Consider the following 19,663-nt stretch of genomic DNA (forward strand, 5'->3'; position numbering starts at 1 on the left):
TATTTGGAACTTTTTCTTACAAGACACTAATGAGACAAAGAGAAATTTGTATTTATATATTTTGTGAATGTGAAATATGACAATGCTATTATTTTAGAGAGGAATAAATAGTCTTGCATGCATAGTTGGTGTTGCCAAGTGATTGATTATTGATTATTGAGGAAGAAGGTGTGTCTTAGTGGTCGATTCTGACATCTGGATAAGCATGTCCCAATTCTACAAAATTAATATAATAATGTCATTGCATCTTGGTCGAGTTAAACACAGTATCTTATTACGGTTCTGCCATTTTTTTTTTCTTTTTTTGTTTTTAAGGCCGAAGACAAAATCTTCTGTAGCCAAACAGAATTGGGAATCATCACCATTGTCATTATTTTTTATTATTATTATTTTCATTTTTAAATCAAGCTTGGCCACATGTATATCATTCATTCATTATGTTTTGTTTTAACAAGAAATAAAAAATAAATAAAAAATCAACGACTTCATCAGTTATATCATACCAAGTGCAGAAATGGATTTAAATGATACAATCCAAAAGAAAAAAACCTTATTGCCAATCTTTTTATAGATAAAAAGCAAGTATAAATCAAAGATTGTGATGAAGATAACTTGCATTTATATATCAACCAAAAAAGAGAGACAAGAATAAAAAATAATTGTTTATGCATAAAAATCATTTTTTTTCTTCAATGAAGAAAGATGAAAGGTTGTCAACTTTGAAAACTAATACAGTATTTTTCATGATAACGTGCACATGTCTTGTAATGTTTTTTCCTTACCATAGGTTAAAAGCAATATTTTGCTTTTGTATGCATGTCTTATAATAATGTTTTCCCTGACATAAATACAACTATTTGCAATACTTTTATTCGGTATGATTCCCATTTGAGATCATGTGTTTATCATGTTCTTTTTTCCCTTTCACACTTCAAATTAATTAGTTATATATGTTAAAGTTATTACTCATCTTTCATAAAGTTATCATCCATTATACGAGTTGATGCATCTATAACGATGTATTGATGATACCTTTTATGTGTATATTTTGTTATTTCAGTTTTATTTTTAATTATTATTTTAAAAATTAATTATTTTATAAATAATTTATCTTTAATCTTTATGTTCTCCATACAAGATTTGTAACCTAATAAAATTCAATGAAAAAAATAGTTAGTTTTCGATTTTATAGATTTTAGGTTTGTTCAGATATTGATATTTTAGGGCAATTATTGTAGTTTGTATATTTGACTAGATCTATATCATTGAACACTTCCATAGTTCATGCCATTGTTGTTACATCGGCTACCGTTTAACTTTTGTCTTCACTGTCCTATTGCATATTAGTCTAGATCTACAAAAGAAAAATATTAACACCCTATTACTTTGTACGTTTCTAATCAGATGAGTCAAAATAAAACCCAATTCAATTAATAATTATAGTCATGTACTCTAACTATTTGCACAATATAAACATAATATTTGTCGTTTTAAATACATTTTAATTCTAACATTAAAAATAAAATTTAAGTTATAGACTTAAATCGCTTTACCAACTACTGTGATTTGGTTCACAAAAATTATACTATATTTTAATTGAAAAAATAGACAGCTCTATAGTTCATTATTAATAAATATATGATATTGACAAGGACAAATTTCAATATATGTAAATCTTACTTTAAAATCCAAATTTATATTATATTTAAAGTTCGTGACTTAATATAATATCAAAGTTATTTAGAGTTTTCTAAATGAGATTTATTATTTGTTGTACCTAATGTGTAACCTGTTGTGGGTTTATTATTAAACCAGTTACAAATATTAGTTTCGTATTGACACAGTGAATTTGTAATAGGGTTTGTGGAAGTGCATGAACTGTGAGTTGCGTTGATCTGTAGTGGAGTTTGCGTTGTTTGGCGAGTGTGCTTCTGTATTTGTATAGGAGGTCATTGTTTGTGCTCGTGTGACTCGCTGAGTGAAGCACAATAGAGATCTTATTTGTGTGAGTCGCGAGTTGCGATATGTGCATGAAGGAAGTGCTATGCGGTTTACAAATTTGCTTCAATTGTTCATACAATGTAGCTTGTGGATCTGGGTTGTTGTGTTTGTGGATATGCGTTGTGTCTGACTCTGATGAGGCGGGTGAAAATTGCGAGATGCAATAATGGCTTCTCAGGTGACGCGTGTTGGGTGGATGTCTGATCTCCAATGACGGTATTGACAGTGAAGATCAATGAATATGTGTTTATTTTAATCATGATGAAGATTGTTGGGTTGATGAAAATAATATGTCTTAAAAAGTCTTACGTCACCTAAGATAAACTAGGATGTTATTGTGTTATTCTCTTATTGGTATGCATTAGACAACATGTCATTGTTTTTCCTCGAGTTTCCACGTTATATTCTTTTGTTCCTTGTATTGACCTTATTTCTTTGATAATAGATGATTCTTAGAAATAAAAAAAGTAATGTTCTTAATCGATTATGTAGTTTTTCCAACTATATAAATGGTTAAAATTTTATCTTTATATATGGCCGAATTAATTTAAATAATTCAAAGTTCTCTTCTTTAATACCATGATAACCAAATTCATGTTATCATTATGTCATTTTTTTTATACAAAATGAGGCACTACAATCCACCACTACAAATGAACAGCAAGTTAGAGAATAAAATATACATTATGAAATAACTGTAGATCTGAAAGAGCATTTAAAAACTAATAATCACTCAAATTATTATATATGTTTTTAACAATAATACTATTGATATTATTAAAACTTGACATCTTATATTGTTTTAAAATATGATAAATATTTTGATATAAACTAAATATCTAAAGTGACGTATAATAATAGTCGTAGTAAGTATAACAATCACGTTGTTTGTCTAGACAAAAGAATTTGCTAGAAATTATGAAAAGGTTAACTAGTTCCAAAATAGAAGCAATTTGAACGTGGCATGGTATGTATGGTGTCTAAGTTCAATGTAACATCATGGAACTGTTCCACCTACCATATGTTTTACAAACAATTAAAAATTTCTGTTTTTAATAATTGTTGCCAATGATTTATCTATTATTTTTTAAATTTAATGAATCCCTTTATTAACATATGGAACGGATCAAAATTAGTTTGATTACATTTTCGTAATTAATTTCTTTTAAATGGATTGATATCCAATAAAATTAATGGATGAACTTAATTGAATTTTCATTAAACGAATAAGAATAAATTAACTTTTTGATAAATTAAAACGAATTAATTAAAACCAAAGTAGATTTATCTAACTCATCATCTTGTTATCCTTCTCTATGCATAATTTAATGTACATATCATTAGTGTAAGAAGGTTACACAGTCAATTAAAATTATTATTATTATAATGAATTTTAAAATAATGATTAAGTAATTAAATAACATTATTATTATGAATTTAAAAAAAAAAGTTTCTCTCTCTCTCTCTCTCTCTCTCTCTCTCTCTCTCTCTCTCTATATATATATATATATATATATATACACACACACACGCTAATAATTCAGAAGTATGACAAAGCATCTTATCAACAATATGTGAGATTATTTTAGAAAAATAATATCTCTAAAAGATCTGAAACTTGCATATTTAAACAACTAAAATAAACATAAACATAACCATTTTTTAAAAATTCAAGTTTTAAGCTTTCTAAACACGACAAATATTCCTTACTGTAAAATCATAAATTAAATACGGAAAAAGGCATATATCACTATGATTAAAAAAGTTATGATTGGAACTATTGTATGCAATAATGATATCATTGGTTAATATTTTTTGTCAAAATCAAATGACAATGACGGTGTAAAAGTAAATTAAATGTAAAAGTAGCATAGGATTTTCCAGAGAATAAATGAAGATAATGACAAGACAAACATTGCACTTTTTAAAGGAAAAAGTAGTATCCAGTTGAAAAGTGATATTTTAATACCTTTTTTTAAAATGATGTAATTGTTAAAAATATTCGTATTTGTGAAAAAAACAATGAATATCAAATAATTATATAAATTTATCAGGTTATAATATATAATTGTCGGATCTGTTTTGACATGGATCTGAAGTATAGTTAATGTGAATGTCTCCACACACGTTCATTCACATTAATTATTTCAGAGACAACACGTACGATATACCATAATCCTTAACGTCTGTTTCAGAGAAGCGGAAAATCGAAAGCGTAAGTTTCCAATAATTCATTCAAAACATCAAAATAATTAACCAAATTAACTGCTACATTGAACGCATTCTCAGGAATATCAGAAACATAAAAATGATTAAGATATTGGATATTTGTAAAATATATCAAAGTTCTGAGTAAAACTTGTATCTGTAAATTATATAATATCATGTTTAAATTTGTAAACAAAGTTCCTAAACTTTCAACATTGTGATGCTGACTGAACCTTGATTTGGTGATGAACGTGAACATGTATGTTTGGTGAATAAGGTTAGGTTACGTACTGGTTATTGTTTGGAACGTTGTTCACAGGAAGACCACATGTTTGATGTTTTATCATGCTTTGTTGTTTCTTTTGGGATCAAACAACAACACTCCATCACATGCTTCGGCTCATCTTTCAATAATTTACGGAGTAAAATTTGCTATCTTTGATTTAGATGTATGATGAAGATATTGGTGCATATAATAATAACTTGTGGAATTTTTAAATTAGTATTAAAAGGCATGGTTGATTCCTTTATATGATGTCTCACTTTATCCATTAACAAAACATACTCTCGGAATATTCTAAAGCATCTCTTCCAACATAATATTATGAAGCCATAATTTGTGTACAATGAGTGAGCATATGCTTCTTTTGGATTTTAGTTAGTTTTTTATAGAGCTGTTAAAACGGATAATTCGGCCCGACCCGACTCGACTCACAGCGGGTTAATGATTTAGTGAGTCAATCCAACTTGGCTCACTTTTAAGCGAGCCAAAAAAATTCGAACCCGGTCCGGCCCACCACAGGTTGACTCACGAGTTCACTTAATTAAAAAAAATATTTTTTTATATTTTTTCAGTCAAAACTAAATTGTAATTCTATTAAAATTTAAATAAACTCTAATACAATCCAAATACAAACCAAAATAAAAAAATTCAAATTATTTATGTGTTGGCTAAAAAAACAACCTAACATGACCCAAATGTAAAGTCCAACTTAATAAAAAAATACTTGTGTGACCCTTTTATCTGCAGGTTGGTGAGCCAATCCGGCTCACCACGGGTTCAACCCGGATGAGTCGGGTTCTAGATGAGCCGGGTCAAAAATCAACCCGTATTGAAATTTGTAAGAAAATTTCAACCCAACCCGACCCGAACTCGTGGTAAGCCGGGTTGACTTGCAGATTCCAACCTATTTTGACAGCTCTAATTTGTTAAAATAATTATTTTTAAAAGGTAAATTCTTTGGTTGTTTCGTCTTGGTAATAATGTTTTGGAGCAAGTAAAAATTAAATTAAAAAGCATTGTGAGTCGCTTGTGAAAAATAAATTAGATAGTTAAAAAACAAATGTTATCATATTTTAAGTTGACTTTAATTTGTGAATCTTATAAAAAATATATTTGTCATCACTTTATAATTGATTATTAGGTTATGTTTGTTTGAAAATGAGAGGAGAAAAAGAAATATTTGTTTATAATTTGCAAACCAAAGTTTTTTTGGTTTCCAAGTCATATACTTCATGATCTAAAGGCAGTAGTTATTTGTCCAAAACTTATCATCATAGTTGTGGAAGAACCTACCTTATTTTTTTATTGTCTCATTAGTTGATATACTTGATTTAGACCAACAAAACAATAAAATCTTCTTTTCATTAATAGATTCATCATTTAATAATGTGACCATTGGAAAAACAATGTTTTATCTATCTCTTATCACACACTTATGAAAAAGTGTCTATACCATATTGGGTATGAACATACACATCACTATATGTTACAAGAGTATACAAATATTCAAATATAATATACATTAATAAATATAAGTCCATGTATATATCAATTAGACAAAACTTTATCATGTGTATGTCACTTGAGTGAACTCATCTTAATTAAGCAACTTTTCTTCCTAAAATAAAAAAGAATATTTTTGTTTGACCAAATTGACTTCACTTCAAATGAGAAAACCTATGTGATCTCTCTCTTAATTATTCGCTTGTCACTTGAGTGATCATCTTCAAATTAGAGAGAATTGTTTTTATTTTTCTCTCACCTAAGTCTTTACTCATCACCTAAGTGGTTATCCATTTTTATGGCATTGCTCAAGCATCATAACAACGCTTGAGCGAGAAAAGATGTTTACAAGTTGTATAAAGCACTCTCACACTTTGATGACAAGACTAGAACATATATATAGTGTTATTTAAAACAAAAAAAAATTGTTTCAAGATCTCTCTCACTCAAGCCTCAAACCATAAATTAAACTATGTTTACTTGAGGGTCTCTCTTAGCACTTGAGCAACACTGATAATTAACATTATTATGTTTTATTTTTTGTTTGTTTTTATCTTTTATTGTTATTTTATTATCATCAGTGGCAGATCTTCAGCCAAAATTTTGGAGATGCCAAAATTTTGGTTGAATTACTCTTTTGGTTTATCTTTTTGTTCAAAATTGTCAAGTTGCTCCTTTAGTTTTTTTAAGTTACAATTTGTTTGCGATTTTTTAAAAATTGATGTACTTTGATCTCTTTCGTTAAATTTTTTAAAGTGAAAGAAAAAATTTTCATAAAAAATTGATACTAGGATTATGTCAATTACACCAACAAATCAAATAATCATTCTTATTCACAACTTTAATTTTGATGAAAAATCTGATTCAAGAAATTTAACGAAAATGACAAAATTGCATCACTTTTTCAAAAGTTAGAACTAAATTGAGCAAAAAAATAGATTGGAGGATCAACTTTATATTTTTGGGAATCAAAAGAATAATCTCAAAGATTTTATATAAACTAGTAAAAACATTGTATTCGTTTTTTCATAATAATAAAAAATAATAAAATTATAATTATTGTTATTATTATAATTATAAAATTAAATATAAATTATTTTTATAATTTTACTATAATTAATTTTTATTTATAATGATTAAATTTTAAAAAATAATCAAAATAAAAAAATAGTTAAATTACACAAATAATCATTTAAAAGATAATATTAATAAAATAATTATTTTTATTTAAAAATATTTAAAATATAAAATTAAAAAATAAATATGGACAACCCAACAAAACTTTTTCTTATATATAAGTATAGATGTATATAAATTTATTAGAATATTAAATATATGAATTATTTGAATAAGAATAAAGAATTATTTGAATTCGTACCCTTATATATATATATATATATATATATATATATACCCACTTATTTTTCAAATAAGAACAAAGAATAAAGATGGACAATCCAACAAAGCTATTACCCGTACCCCTGGATAAATATACGCTCTGTATTTGTATCCATATTTGTGCAGGTATCCGCTTATTTTTTTAATATCCGCGGATACTTGCGGATATTACAAAAAGAAAAATTTAATATTTAACAATATATTTTAATTAGAAATTCAAATAAAAATACAACACATAACATTTATAAATTTTAAAAAAGTGCAAATAACTCATTTAAACAATGTTAAATGACAGTTTACAAAAGTATGGAGATATTTTAAAACCAATTGATAAAAAAATAACCTATTCAATTTCAATGTGTTAATGCTTTAATCATGTTTTTTTTTAATTTTTTTAATTAAAATTATAATATAGCGGGTATGAGTATCTACACGTACGAATACTATGATACTATCATACTCGTATCCGTCCTATTAACATTCGGGTATAAAAAATACTTGTAACCGTTACCCACGGGTATCCATTTACAATATTCATTTACTACCCGTTGTGGGTTTTATTCGTGGATACCCGCAGGTGCGGATTTTTTTGACATCTCTAATTATAGTATTTAGAACGTTAAGGAGTAGCTAACCCCCTTATTCTCTCCATCACTCTTGTGTTCTACTTTTTCTTTTAACTGCATATTCTAGATTGATTGCATCTATACTCTTTGTGAATTCCACTATTCAATATAATTTTTTCCATCACTCTTGTGTTATATTCTTCTTTTAACTGCATATTATAGATTGATTGCATAGATAGGAGTACCTGCTGATTGAAAGATAGGTAGGGAAAAATTATTATGATAGAACAACAAATGCAGAAAGATAAATGTGAAACATTTACTCATTCATAACATCGTAATTTGATCATTAAGACGAACTTATAATAAAAAATTTTAGATATAGGATGTTTATTATTTAAGTTTAGACTTGTCGGTAAGACATTACGACTTGTTACAAAATGTGTGAATGCTAAAGAAGGAATTAAAAATACATTGTTTGATGTTTTTTGCTTTGAATTGAGTCATGAAACTCAATCCCAATGAAGTCTTTATCATATATTGTTGCATATTATATGTTTGATATAAATACAAAAAGAGTTTTATTTTTGTTTTTGTGAAATTTGTTGTTTAATTGAGTTATGAATTACAAGAATTGTCAAATGTTATACAAGTCTCTTGGAGAATGATTACATATTCGTGATGATATTAGTCCAAAATTACAAAATTTTTACATCATTAAATGTAGTTTCAATCATTATTGTACTAAATGTTTGTATCATCTAAAACACCAAATATACATTTTTTTTCAAAATTCACTTCAACTAAATTCAATTACTCTAATCAATAATACAAAATATATAGTTGTGTACAATTATACTATATCTTTAAATATATATATCATGCATTGTTTTTTATACTTATAATGGTTAATAAAAAATGTAGAGAAATTGTGGAGAATGTAAATAAAAAGCATATTTTTTATAAAGAATAAAATAGTTATAACTTATTTGAAATCTTTTTATTCTTTATTCAGTTAAAACATATTAAAAAAATCTCACGTAAAGGAAAAGGGGTTTTCACTTGTAAATATGTTCAAAAAAACAGTTTTTTTATAAGAATTTTGAAAAGGTTAATAATTGTATTATTCTATTAATAAACTGAAAAAAAAAAACATGCACACTTTCAAATTTTTTATGATAATAAAAAATAACAAAATTATTACTATTGTTATTATTATAACTAATAAATACTAGTGAAAATATGTGCATGTGTGTTATTTTTTATTTTAAAAATAATTAAAAATAATATTTTAATTTTTATTATAAATATTTTTTTATTTTGTTTGTAATTTTTTTATAAAAGATACTTAATTTAGTTTAAAAATGATTAATTTAAAAAATGAATGAAACAATTAAATTTAACAAAGCAATTACTTAAAAGGTACAAGTGGTAAAATATATATATATATATATATATATATATATATATATATATATATATATATTTAATTTAAAAAAGTTATTTATTAAAGAGTCAAATTAAGAATAGAAATTTGGACAAGAGTATCCCTTGATATATAGGTATAGATTATAAATTTAAATATACATAAGTTTTATAATTTTATCAATCGTGTGTAGTTTTTATTTATTTTGTAGGTAATTTTTTAAATCAAAATTAGTTAATTTTAAAATATGGTCAAATCGAAAAAATAGTTAAATTTAAAAATATTATTTAAGAATCTAAATCTCCTTTATATATATTTATCTAAATTGTTAAAGGGGATCAAACTCATAATCTTTTTCTATCTTCCCTTCCATCTAATCTATAAATCATCTTATCATTCCATTAGTTAAAAGAAGTTACCTTTTCATTTATTTATTTTTTTAAGATTAATCGTAAAGGAGTTTTATGAGTTCTTTAGAAGCACCAAACAAGATTTGAATTGTCTTTATAATTATTATTGTAGTGATGGTTGGTTAATATTTGGAGCTGGTGGAAGAAAACAATGAAAGATATTATTTTTATTATATATATATATATTGAATATTATTATGAAATTTTACGTCTCAAATATGCTCTGACAACTTAAAATTTATTAATTATTTATTTTTACATGAAAGTTTTTATTTAAAAAAAAATACAAAGTATGAGAACCACATCAAATTTATAATAAAAACTACATTTTACGAAATATAAATATATTATACCAATTATTATACTTTTTTTTATCAGCAATTATTATACCTATTATAAAACAATATAAATAATTACATGAAAATAAAACATTAAAAACTATTAAGAAATAAGTTTTTCTTATCTGCAATAACTATATCGTATAAACCAATATATGTAAAAAAAACAAACAAAACAGAAAACAACATGAAAAAAAAAACATTACGATAATATAATACTAGATAATCTCCACAATAAAACAGAATATTTTGTTTTAATTTTTTTTGAAGCTGTTATTGTTAATTGGGATAACCATAATTTGTGATGTAGTTCAAAGGTAGTTGTTGAATTCAAATTATGTCATTATCATTGTTCTGTATTCATATCTTTAGGAATAAAAGACTTGTCTATATTTAACTGATCTACTGTTATGAATTAAATCCATATTTCTGTTACATTCATATCACTTTTAATCACATCAAATCACTAAATAATCTGGTTCCTTCTTGCATATCTTTTCAAGTTATAATGATGATAATAATAATAACAGGTTTTTGAAAGATAAAATTAATAATTACTATTAAAATTATTATCAACTTCTTCTCATGTTATTAATTTTTTATAGTTGTAGATTATTCATATCTTATTTTACATTTCACTGCTCCTAAAGCACTTTTCCCGTCTTGAAAAATGCTAAACATACCCCCTGCCTATGAGCTCATATATTAAAGAAAAGATAAATAAAAGCAAAAAATAATAAATAAACACATAGTACAATAATATAATCTCACTAAGAGATAATAATGTAACCAAAATAAACGAGAAAAGTAACAGAAAATAATAAATTACTATTTTTCTTATTTGAAATGTATAATCTAAACGGGGATGATGATTTTGTCAGTTTAAAAGCTAAAGATATCAATAGCAATGAATATTCTTGTTATTCATCCAAAGAGTTCGAGAAACTAATTTTCTTAACTTAATCACATTATTTATTGTTTATTTATTTTCTCAGAAAATGTATAATACTATGTACTAGCTTTAAAATTTAAACAAATTTTTGAAAACGTAATGAATAATTTAGGTCAGTTAAACATTAAAAAAAGAAGAAGAAAGATGCAATTTAATTATTAACGTATGTACGGCATAAAAAATACATAATAAGTAATTAAATTTAGAAAAATAGATGAAAATAAGGAAAAAAATAAAAATATTTATTTAAGGTTAATAAATAATGCGTTTTAATTATAAAAAAATGATAGTTTCCAATGGAAAGAAAACAGTATTACCTATTACAGGGAGGATTGAGTCCCTCCAAAATGTGAAAATCAAATGCTTGTAAAATTATTATTATTATCATAAATTGAACAGGAAATACTGACGTGTAAGCTTTCTTTCGTTATCTTCCAATTAAATGCAAACGGATTACAGGACAACAACATTTTTTAACTTTACCAAGGGATTTTTTCTCATCGACTTACCTTAAATATAGAAAATTTTCTATAAATCTGTAACTGTATGATTTATTTTATTATTTTATAGCATTAGATATGATGATATAATCATATTGTTATACAAAAATTATATCGTAAGGTAACAGCTACAGTAGATAAAGTGGTTACTCGCAGCAGCATCGTATGATCTGAAGATTCATGAGCTCTTATAACAAACAAAAGAAAAATGGGGGCCCATGCCAGCATGACAACATGGGAATTGGCTATCTATTATCTCCCACTAATGTACGGCTACGATTGCTTATGTTCCTGCACTGTCGAAGACAGAGTACACATGCGCATAACAATAAACTGCTACACCTTCCATCATTCTTCTGCTCTGTCATCCCAAGTTTTTCACTTCACACACACACACACACACACACACCACCAAAATCGCTATAAGAGTTCCCAACATTCAGAGTGTAGTATCATTCAAACCACCACACAGCAAAGGTAAGTACCCACCTCTTTCTTTTATCTGTTTTTCACTTTCTTTCTCTGCAAAAATTTAAGGAAACATGTACAAAACAAAAACCATAAGAGGAAACACTTTAAAGCTCTTACCTTTTTTTCCTTTCCTGCCTTGTCTGTGTTTTCTGGTTCGACTTAATCAAACTGATGAAAATGCATGCATATGTAAAATCTTGCTGGATTCGTGAGTACAAGCTTCTGAGCAAGAATACTTCAAAGGAAGCTTTTTTAATCTCACCCCACGTGAAGTTTTTTGTTTTGGTATTAGAAAAAAAGGTTAAAGAATAGGGTAGGGTTGATCCCGTCGCAGATTTTATGCTGTGAAATTGCCTTGAATTTGTTATAAAGGTTTTTTCTTTCTTTCTGCTCGTTTTATGAGAGTGGTTATTCTGTGAAGGTGAAGTGTTGAAGAGGTTGAGGATTTTTGAACGGAGAAAGAGCTTGAAGGAAGATGAATAATTCTGTTTCAGAGAACAGTTTTATCATCGAGAGTGATGAAGAGGATGTGGAGAAGGATTCGAACAAAGGTGGAGGTGATGGTAACGATTCTGATTCTTCTAGCTACTCAACTGAAAACCCTCCACAGCGAAAGCCAAGTTCTTACAACATCTCGTGGCCTCAGAGTTACAGGTCTTCTATTTTCCTTGTTTTAACAACACTGGATTCGTGAATTTCTCATGATTGTGTTTTCTCATGTCCCTTTTTCTTTTATGTTTCTAAAATGTCTCTAATTTCTCTACAAATACGGTTAATTTTTTAGTTGTCTTTTCTTTTCCTCCTTTTTCATTACGTTTTTGAAAAGTGATTTTGCCTTTTTTAGGGTGAATGTAGAAATTGTTAGGAACCTTTTTCTGATTAGTTTTGGGTTTTAGAAGAAACCAGAACATGCCACTTGTGCTTGACATAGTCAACAAAACATGTCCTATGTTAAACTGAATACTTATGTTATTGTTGTTGATGTTGTGTTTCAGGCAATCTATTGATCTATACAGTAGTGTGCCATCACCAAACATTGGATTTTTGGGCACACCCTCATTGTCAAGACTAAGCAGTTCTTTCCTTTCTACATCACTAACAAGGAGGCACACTCCTGAAGCACTTCCTTCAGTGACAAAGCCTCTTTTACAAGAACCAGAAGATGAACAGCATCAGAGACGTAGCTCTCACACCTTGCTTCCTCCTCTTTCTTCTAGAAGGTCTTCTTTGATTAAGAAGGATTCCAAGGTTTCTCATGAAGTTCCCTCTCGCCACTGCTCTTTTGGACAAGCTACGCTCAATGGTAAATTCTTGTTTCTCTGTTTCTTATGTTCTTGGTCTGATCTATCTATGCCACAATTCTGTTCTATTATAAGAAAATAAACTGTTCAACCTTATCTTCTTAATAAATTGAAAGGGAAAAGGAAGGAAGAAAAAATTGAATGCATAATGAATGATACATGTACTGTATATGTTTGTTGCTTGTCATTATTATATACTATGTTTCCACATTTATATCAAAAAATTTGAACTTCATTATATAGTTGAACAATTTTTCTACATGCAAACAAAATTTGGTGTGTAGTGTAATTCTCTTGATGTACATGATTTTTTTTTCTTTTGCATTCGGGCATGATCATGATTCTGAGTTTATAGAGCTTTGAAAATTGATATAATGCACGACTTGCATTATAAAGAAGGTAACAAGCAGATAACACTCTAAAAAACAGCGTCTTTATGAGTTACATGACAAAAAAAAAACATGGTGGGTATATACTCTGCCCCACTTAATGGATTTGGATTGAAGTATGGATCAGATTTGACCAACATTTAAATTGGGAGGTGGGAATAGATTTGAGATATGGCCACTCACATAAACCATTTTAAACTGATAATGGTTCTAGTGTAACATATTGTACATGGAACAGAGTGTAAATAATTTAGTGATTATTTTCTAGAAAATTATTTTAAAAGAAAGGTAAGTTAACACTCCTAAAAAGTATACACGCTTGATAACCAATATATTAACATTTTAATTTTTAATTTAAAATAATAATATATATTATCATTTTGTGAAACTATCGTTTTTGTTCTTTATAATAAAAAAAATCAACTTCTAAAGAATAGTTGATTTTCGTATAATTTGTTTTAAATAGTTTATAATCATATTTATGTTTTCTGATTATTTATGGTTTTTATTATTTCAAAAATGATTTTTTTTAAAGAAGTTATTATTTTTATGACAAACTTAAACAAATATTCTCCGTGAAAGTCACTTTAAGCCCAAAACTGAGCACGGTATATTTATATTATATATTATAATAAAGTGAATAATAGAGTTAAGCTTCAAATAATTAGTTAAATTTATGAATTATTTAAGTTAAAATTACTTGAACAATATTTTATTAGAAGATAAGGTTTGGGTATTCATTTATTGGTGACAATGGAAATCATTCGGAACATATATTATTTTTTCTGCACTTCGCAATGAAGAAGTCCAACAGACATACTCAATGAATCCTCTGACTGTGGGGACAATATTAGGCAATGATGTAACTTTTGCTGCCTTATCAGGCCTACCCAAGTGATGATTAAACCACTTTGTCAGCATCACTTGTTCAAAATCCTACATAAACTCATTTTCTCATTTTTGACTTGACCATGATCTTATATCTAGATTTAATCTGCACTAAAGCTAATCACATGCATCTTTATATTCACTAGTATATTATAAATTTTGAACTGCATGAACCTGAATCATAACAAGTAAGTTTCTGTACCTTAAATTGTAAAATGAAACGGAAGATAAAATACTTTACACCATCTGGTTTGAAACTGCATGATTCCTTACCCATCATAGTTTGGATTTTGTAGGCATAAATGTTCTTTGTGGAGTTGGAATCCTTTCTACCCCTTATGCTGCGAAAGAAGGTGGATGGTTTGGGCTCTCAGTGTTGTTTCTTTTTGCAATTATTTCATTTTATACTGGGCTGCTCTTGCGTTCCTGTTTGGACAGTGATCCTGAGCTTCAAACATATCCTGATATTGGCCAAGCTGCTTTTGGTACTACTGGACGTATTGCCATTTCAGTAAGTCTTCCCTTCATGCTGCTTTATAGGAATCCAAGTGCTCTTTATAGGAATCCAAGTGTGAGTCTAAGTCTCACATTGAATAAAAATCTATAAACCCATTGCATTAAGGTTTTGGTTGAGTGGTGTCAATGCCTTACCTGGTTGGGCTCAGGTCTTGTATCTTTCCAGTGAAACTTCCTCCTCTGTAATCTTGATGGAGGGGGAGTGTACCAATGTGGTTAAAGGAACTCACCCTTGAGAGGGAGATTGTTAATCACTCATCCTCATTTAAGGTTTATGTTTTATGTTCATTTTATAGGTTGTGTTATAGTCGTGTCAGGTCTTGAAATTTTAAGATTTGTTATGTTCCCTTGTCTTTATCATACATTTCTAGGTGGACAAATGACATGTTAGTTAAAAATAACTATGTTTCTAATCATTTTTAATTCTTTCTCCTTTTTTTCTTTGGATGCAGATAGTGCTGTACGTGGAATTATATGTAAGTACAATTGCATTCCATTAGATGTCTCATCCAATGTAATTTGTTACAGCCAATGAAAAATGATGAAATTTACAATTGCATTCCATTAGATGTCTCATCCAATGTAATTTGTTACAGCCAATGAAAAATGATGAAATTTCTGTGGCTATCTGTTTGGATTTCACTGTTACCTTACATCTTATTGGATTCCTGTTATAATTTCTGTAAATTTATAGCAATTACTTTGCATATTTGAATGTTCCTTCATTCAGGCTTGTTGCATTGAATATATAATTTTGGAGGGCGACAACTTGTCTTCGTTGTTTCCAAATGCACGCTTGAATTTGGGTGCATTTGAACTGGATTCACATACACTTTTTGCTGTGATTACTGCCTTGGCTGTTCTTCCTACTGTTTGGCTCCGTGATCTAAGCATTCTCAGTTACATATCTGGTAAGTGCTTCTTTTTTGGTGCAAGAAATGATCACTTGTCCATTATCTGATTAAAAGTTAAAGCTTCGTCTCATCTAGGTTTGCCTCTAAGTCATTTCTCAAACAAGGTTTTATCGTACTTCATGTTGTTCTTTTCTGTATTGGGATAGGCTTTGTTTTTGCTGTGAAATGAAGTTCATGTGCAGCTTCTCAAATTTTATTCCTCCAATTATAATCATTTTGTGCTGTTGAAAGTTTCACATCGATCAAAGATAATGTCAATTTATAGTATATAAGTGGAGGCAAACTTAATTTTACAACTTTTTTTTAAAGTTGAATTAGACTTAAAGTTCACTTCTTAACATAATTTCAGAATTATGGAATAGAGTTTATCCTAGTGAAATTTGTTATTTGTTAGATCTAATGTTTTATGTTTTGGCAGACAGTAGTCATATATTGTGTTGTCATCATTATCTGAAAAAGCTTATTATAACCTTGTACCATGTTTTTCTTATAGCTGGTGGAGTTGTTGCATCAATTTTGGTGGTTCTCTGCTTGTTTTGGGTTGGCGTAGACAATGTAGGATTTCATAGCAAAGGGACCACACTCAATATTGCAACTTTTCCTGTTGCCGTGGGTCTTTATGGTTACTGCTACTCTGGACATGCTGTTTTCCCAAACATTTATACATCCATGGCAAATCAAAACCAATTCCCTGGAGTGCTCTTAGCATGGTAAAAAACTTTTGGCCATAATCTATAACTTGATTGTCACTAGTCCTTCTACTTTATATTAGATCTAAGTCTTGTAGAAATGCAACTTACAAGTATATATATAGAAGATATGATGATTTCTTTTAGGTAAACTAGTAGAGAAGTGTAAGCAAGGTAAATCACAATGCTTCAAGATGTGGAATATACCTGCATAGGATTTTTATTTTGTTCACTGGAATTTCTTTTTCTGAACCTAATGTACACAAGTGTGGTTTTTCCTTTCCTCAGTTTTGGTATTTGTACCTTATTGTATGCTGGAGCTGCTGTTATGGGATACACAATGTTTGGTGAAGCTATACTCTCTCAATTCACTCTCAACCTGCCTCAAGAATTGGTAGCAACCAAGATTGCTGTTTGGACCACGGTACACATACTCTCTTTGGACCTGTTTGTGTCAGTTTTTTTTCTATAAGCACTTCTAGGAGAGAAAAAGAAGATAAAAAAAATGGGATTTCTGCATAAGTTAAACTATATGAGAGGGCTTCTACAAATTAACTTATGCATCAAATAATTTTAACATGTGAAGAAGTTGCCATTTTTCAATTTTCGTATGCCTTGTTTCAAGAAGTTCTTTCTCATTCGTTATTCTCATACTATACTTAATTCTGTATCAGCAAATTATCAATGTTCAATAAATTACATAAATAACCACCATTTTATCTTTTTCTTTTATTTTGCAGGTGGTTAATCCATTTACCAAATATCCTTTTTATTGGGGCCATGGCCATGCATCAGTAGTTAAATACATGAGAGAGATAAGAACAAGAAATGGTTTTGTTTCCATCCTGCATTTTGTGAATTTGAAACTCCTTCTAAAGTGATATTTGAGAGAAAAAGGAAAAAATTATCATTTGCAAAATGCTGCACAACTGAAAACATTTCTACTTACCATCTTGCTTTACTTGGGGAAAAAAATTATAAAACTTGAGAAATGTTTCTCCTTGTATTCCTATTCATGTACAAAATGTTGATTCAATGTGAACGTATTTGACAGGAAAGAATGTGTTATATGAATGTGTGTTTGAACATGTGTTCTATGAATAGGAGTGTGAGCAAAGGAAGTTGTTTTTAACTTAATTAGAATCACATTTGCATTGACTATATCTCCGGTGGCAATGAGTCTGGAGGAGTTGATACCATCAAACCATTCCAAGTCTTATCTATATTCCTTCTTCATCAGAACAGGGTTGGTACTTTCCACCCTCGTTATTGGTCTCTCAGTTCCCTTTTTTGGTGAGTATTTCCTCCTCGAATCCAGATTCTATACTAAATTTTTTGGTACTGTCCTCTACTAAACATTAATATTTGTATTTTAAATTTTTTTTAATATATTTTATAACATTAAAATCAATGTCTATCTGTGTATTTTGAAGACACAGCATATGACCAGCACTGAAAATTCAATAGAGAATCTAAATTCTCCCTTCATATTCTCATGTGCTCAATATTATTTCTTTAATAAATCTGGTTGTACCATGACATATGAACAGCATATATGATTTTTCTCTTTTGCAGGTCTGGTTATGTCATTGATTGGATCATTATTCACAATGCTTGTTGTAAGTCTCATTCACTTTATCTGTTCTAGCTTACTGATCTCGGCATTTTATTAATTAAAATCATCCTTCATCACAGTCTTTGATACTACCCTGCGTTTGTTTCCTAAAAATCTTGAGAAGCAAAGTGACACGATTGCAGGTATGATGATTTCACTCTCAATAATACTGCTCAATATAATATAAATTTGATATCTGTATTTTTCCTTATAGTTTTAACTACTTAATATGACCTTACCATTTATCTATCTCTCATTATGAGAAATGTGTAAATCTTTAAGAATTACGTGGACAAAAGGTTATACTTGAAAAGAGAGAAAATTAGGTTGTCTTAAATTTCTAAATGGAGAATAAAAAGAAACAATTTTCCTTAAAAGATGAACTGATAAAAAGTATAGCATTGATGAGAAAAATAAACTCTTTAGGACTCTACAGAGTATTGAACATGGTGGCAGATGAATATTAACACAGCTTAAAACATACAAATGGAAAACAATTTTGAAGCAGAAAGGTATCATTTTGACACTAATACACTTAAACAAGACACTCAAGAATCTATGGCAACACCAGTAGAAATTTCATATCAACTGATAATTTTCTTGCACAACTAATTAAGTTCAAACATTACCTGAAGAGTTATAGTAAACTCACTTGCGATGTTTCCTTTTATTTCCTATGTCTACAGGCAGCAGTTTGCGTTACAATCATCATAGTAGGAGTTGTCTGTTCTGCTTTTGGAACATACTCTGCCCTCTCCGAGATTATCAAGAGTTTGAGGGGATGAACATATAGTCTGTCCAATTATTCTATATGTTTGGATTACACATCCACAATTTTGAGTCAAATTTTCACTTGACAAACTTTTCATTTATGTTTTTTGTGGTTTTTTTCTGGTTCATAGTACCTTGTCATAAAAGTTTTACTCATGCTTGTTGAGGTAATGGTAATCACAGATTGTGCAGAGAAACACTTAACAGTTTTTTAAAGAGAATTTTTTGCTCTATATTGAAAGTGTTGAGTGCAATGTTTTGGTGACGACGATAAAGGATCTCTATAACCATTGAATGCAGAAATGTTGAGTAACGAAAAGGGCTCCCACATAAATTATAACAGAATGAATAAATGGCACATGAGTAGTGTTTTCAACTTTTCATTGAAGACAGCAATGTTTGTTAGCTAGGGTTGATAGGTGCAGCTCATACTTGTGATTGTTGTCGAAGCTTACTTTGTTTCCTTCTTCTTTCTGCATATTTATGGAGCATCAAAACTTGGTTGAATAAACTAGATTCTCATC

The 19,663-nt window shown here is 28.5% G+C and overlaps 1 protein-coding gene across 1 annotated transcript; it reads left to right on the plus strand.

Moving 5' to 3' along the window:
* The first annotated feature begins 11,861 nt into the window (after positions 1–11,861).
* Positions 11,862–19,372, plus strand: LOC114192514 (amino acid transporter AVT1C-like). Its single transcript, XM_028082260.1, has 13 exons — positions 11,862–12,062; positions 12,478–12,710; positions 13,052–13,359; positions 14,931–15,145; positions 15,603–15,626; positions 15,881–16,061; positions 16,558–16,774; positions 17,042–17,177; positions 17,494–17,513; positions 17,901–18,046; positions 18,329–18,372; positions 18,449–18,511; positions 19,055–19,372. The coding sequence occupies exons 2-13, from the start codon at positions 12,532–12,534 to the stop codon at positions 19,151–19,153; spliced, it is 1,632 nt and encodes a 543-aa protein (XP_027938061.1). The 5' UTR covers positions 11,862–12,062; positions 12,478–12,531; the 3' UTR covers positions 19,154–19,372.
* Positions 19,373–19,663: the final 291 nt, after the last annotated feature.

The sequence above is a fragment of the Vigna unguiculata genome, chromosome 7 (assembly GCF_004118075.2).
Source record: "Vigna unguiculata cultivar IT97K-499-35 chromosome 7, ASM411807v1, whole genome shotgun sequence".
NCBI classification, from domain to species: Eukaryota; Viridiplantae; Streptophyta; class Magnoliopsida; order Fabales; family Fabaceae; genus Vigna; species Vigna unguiculata.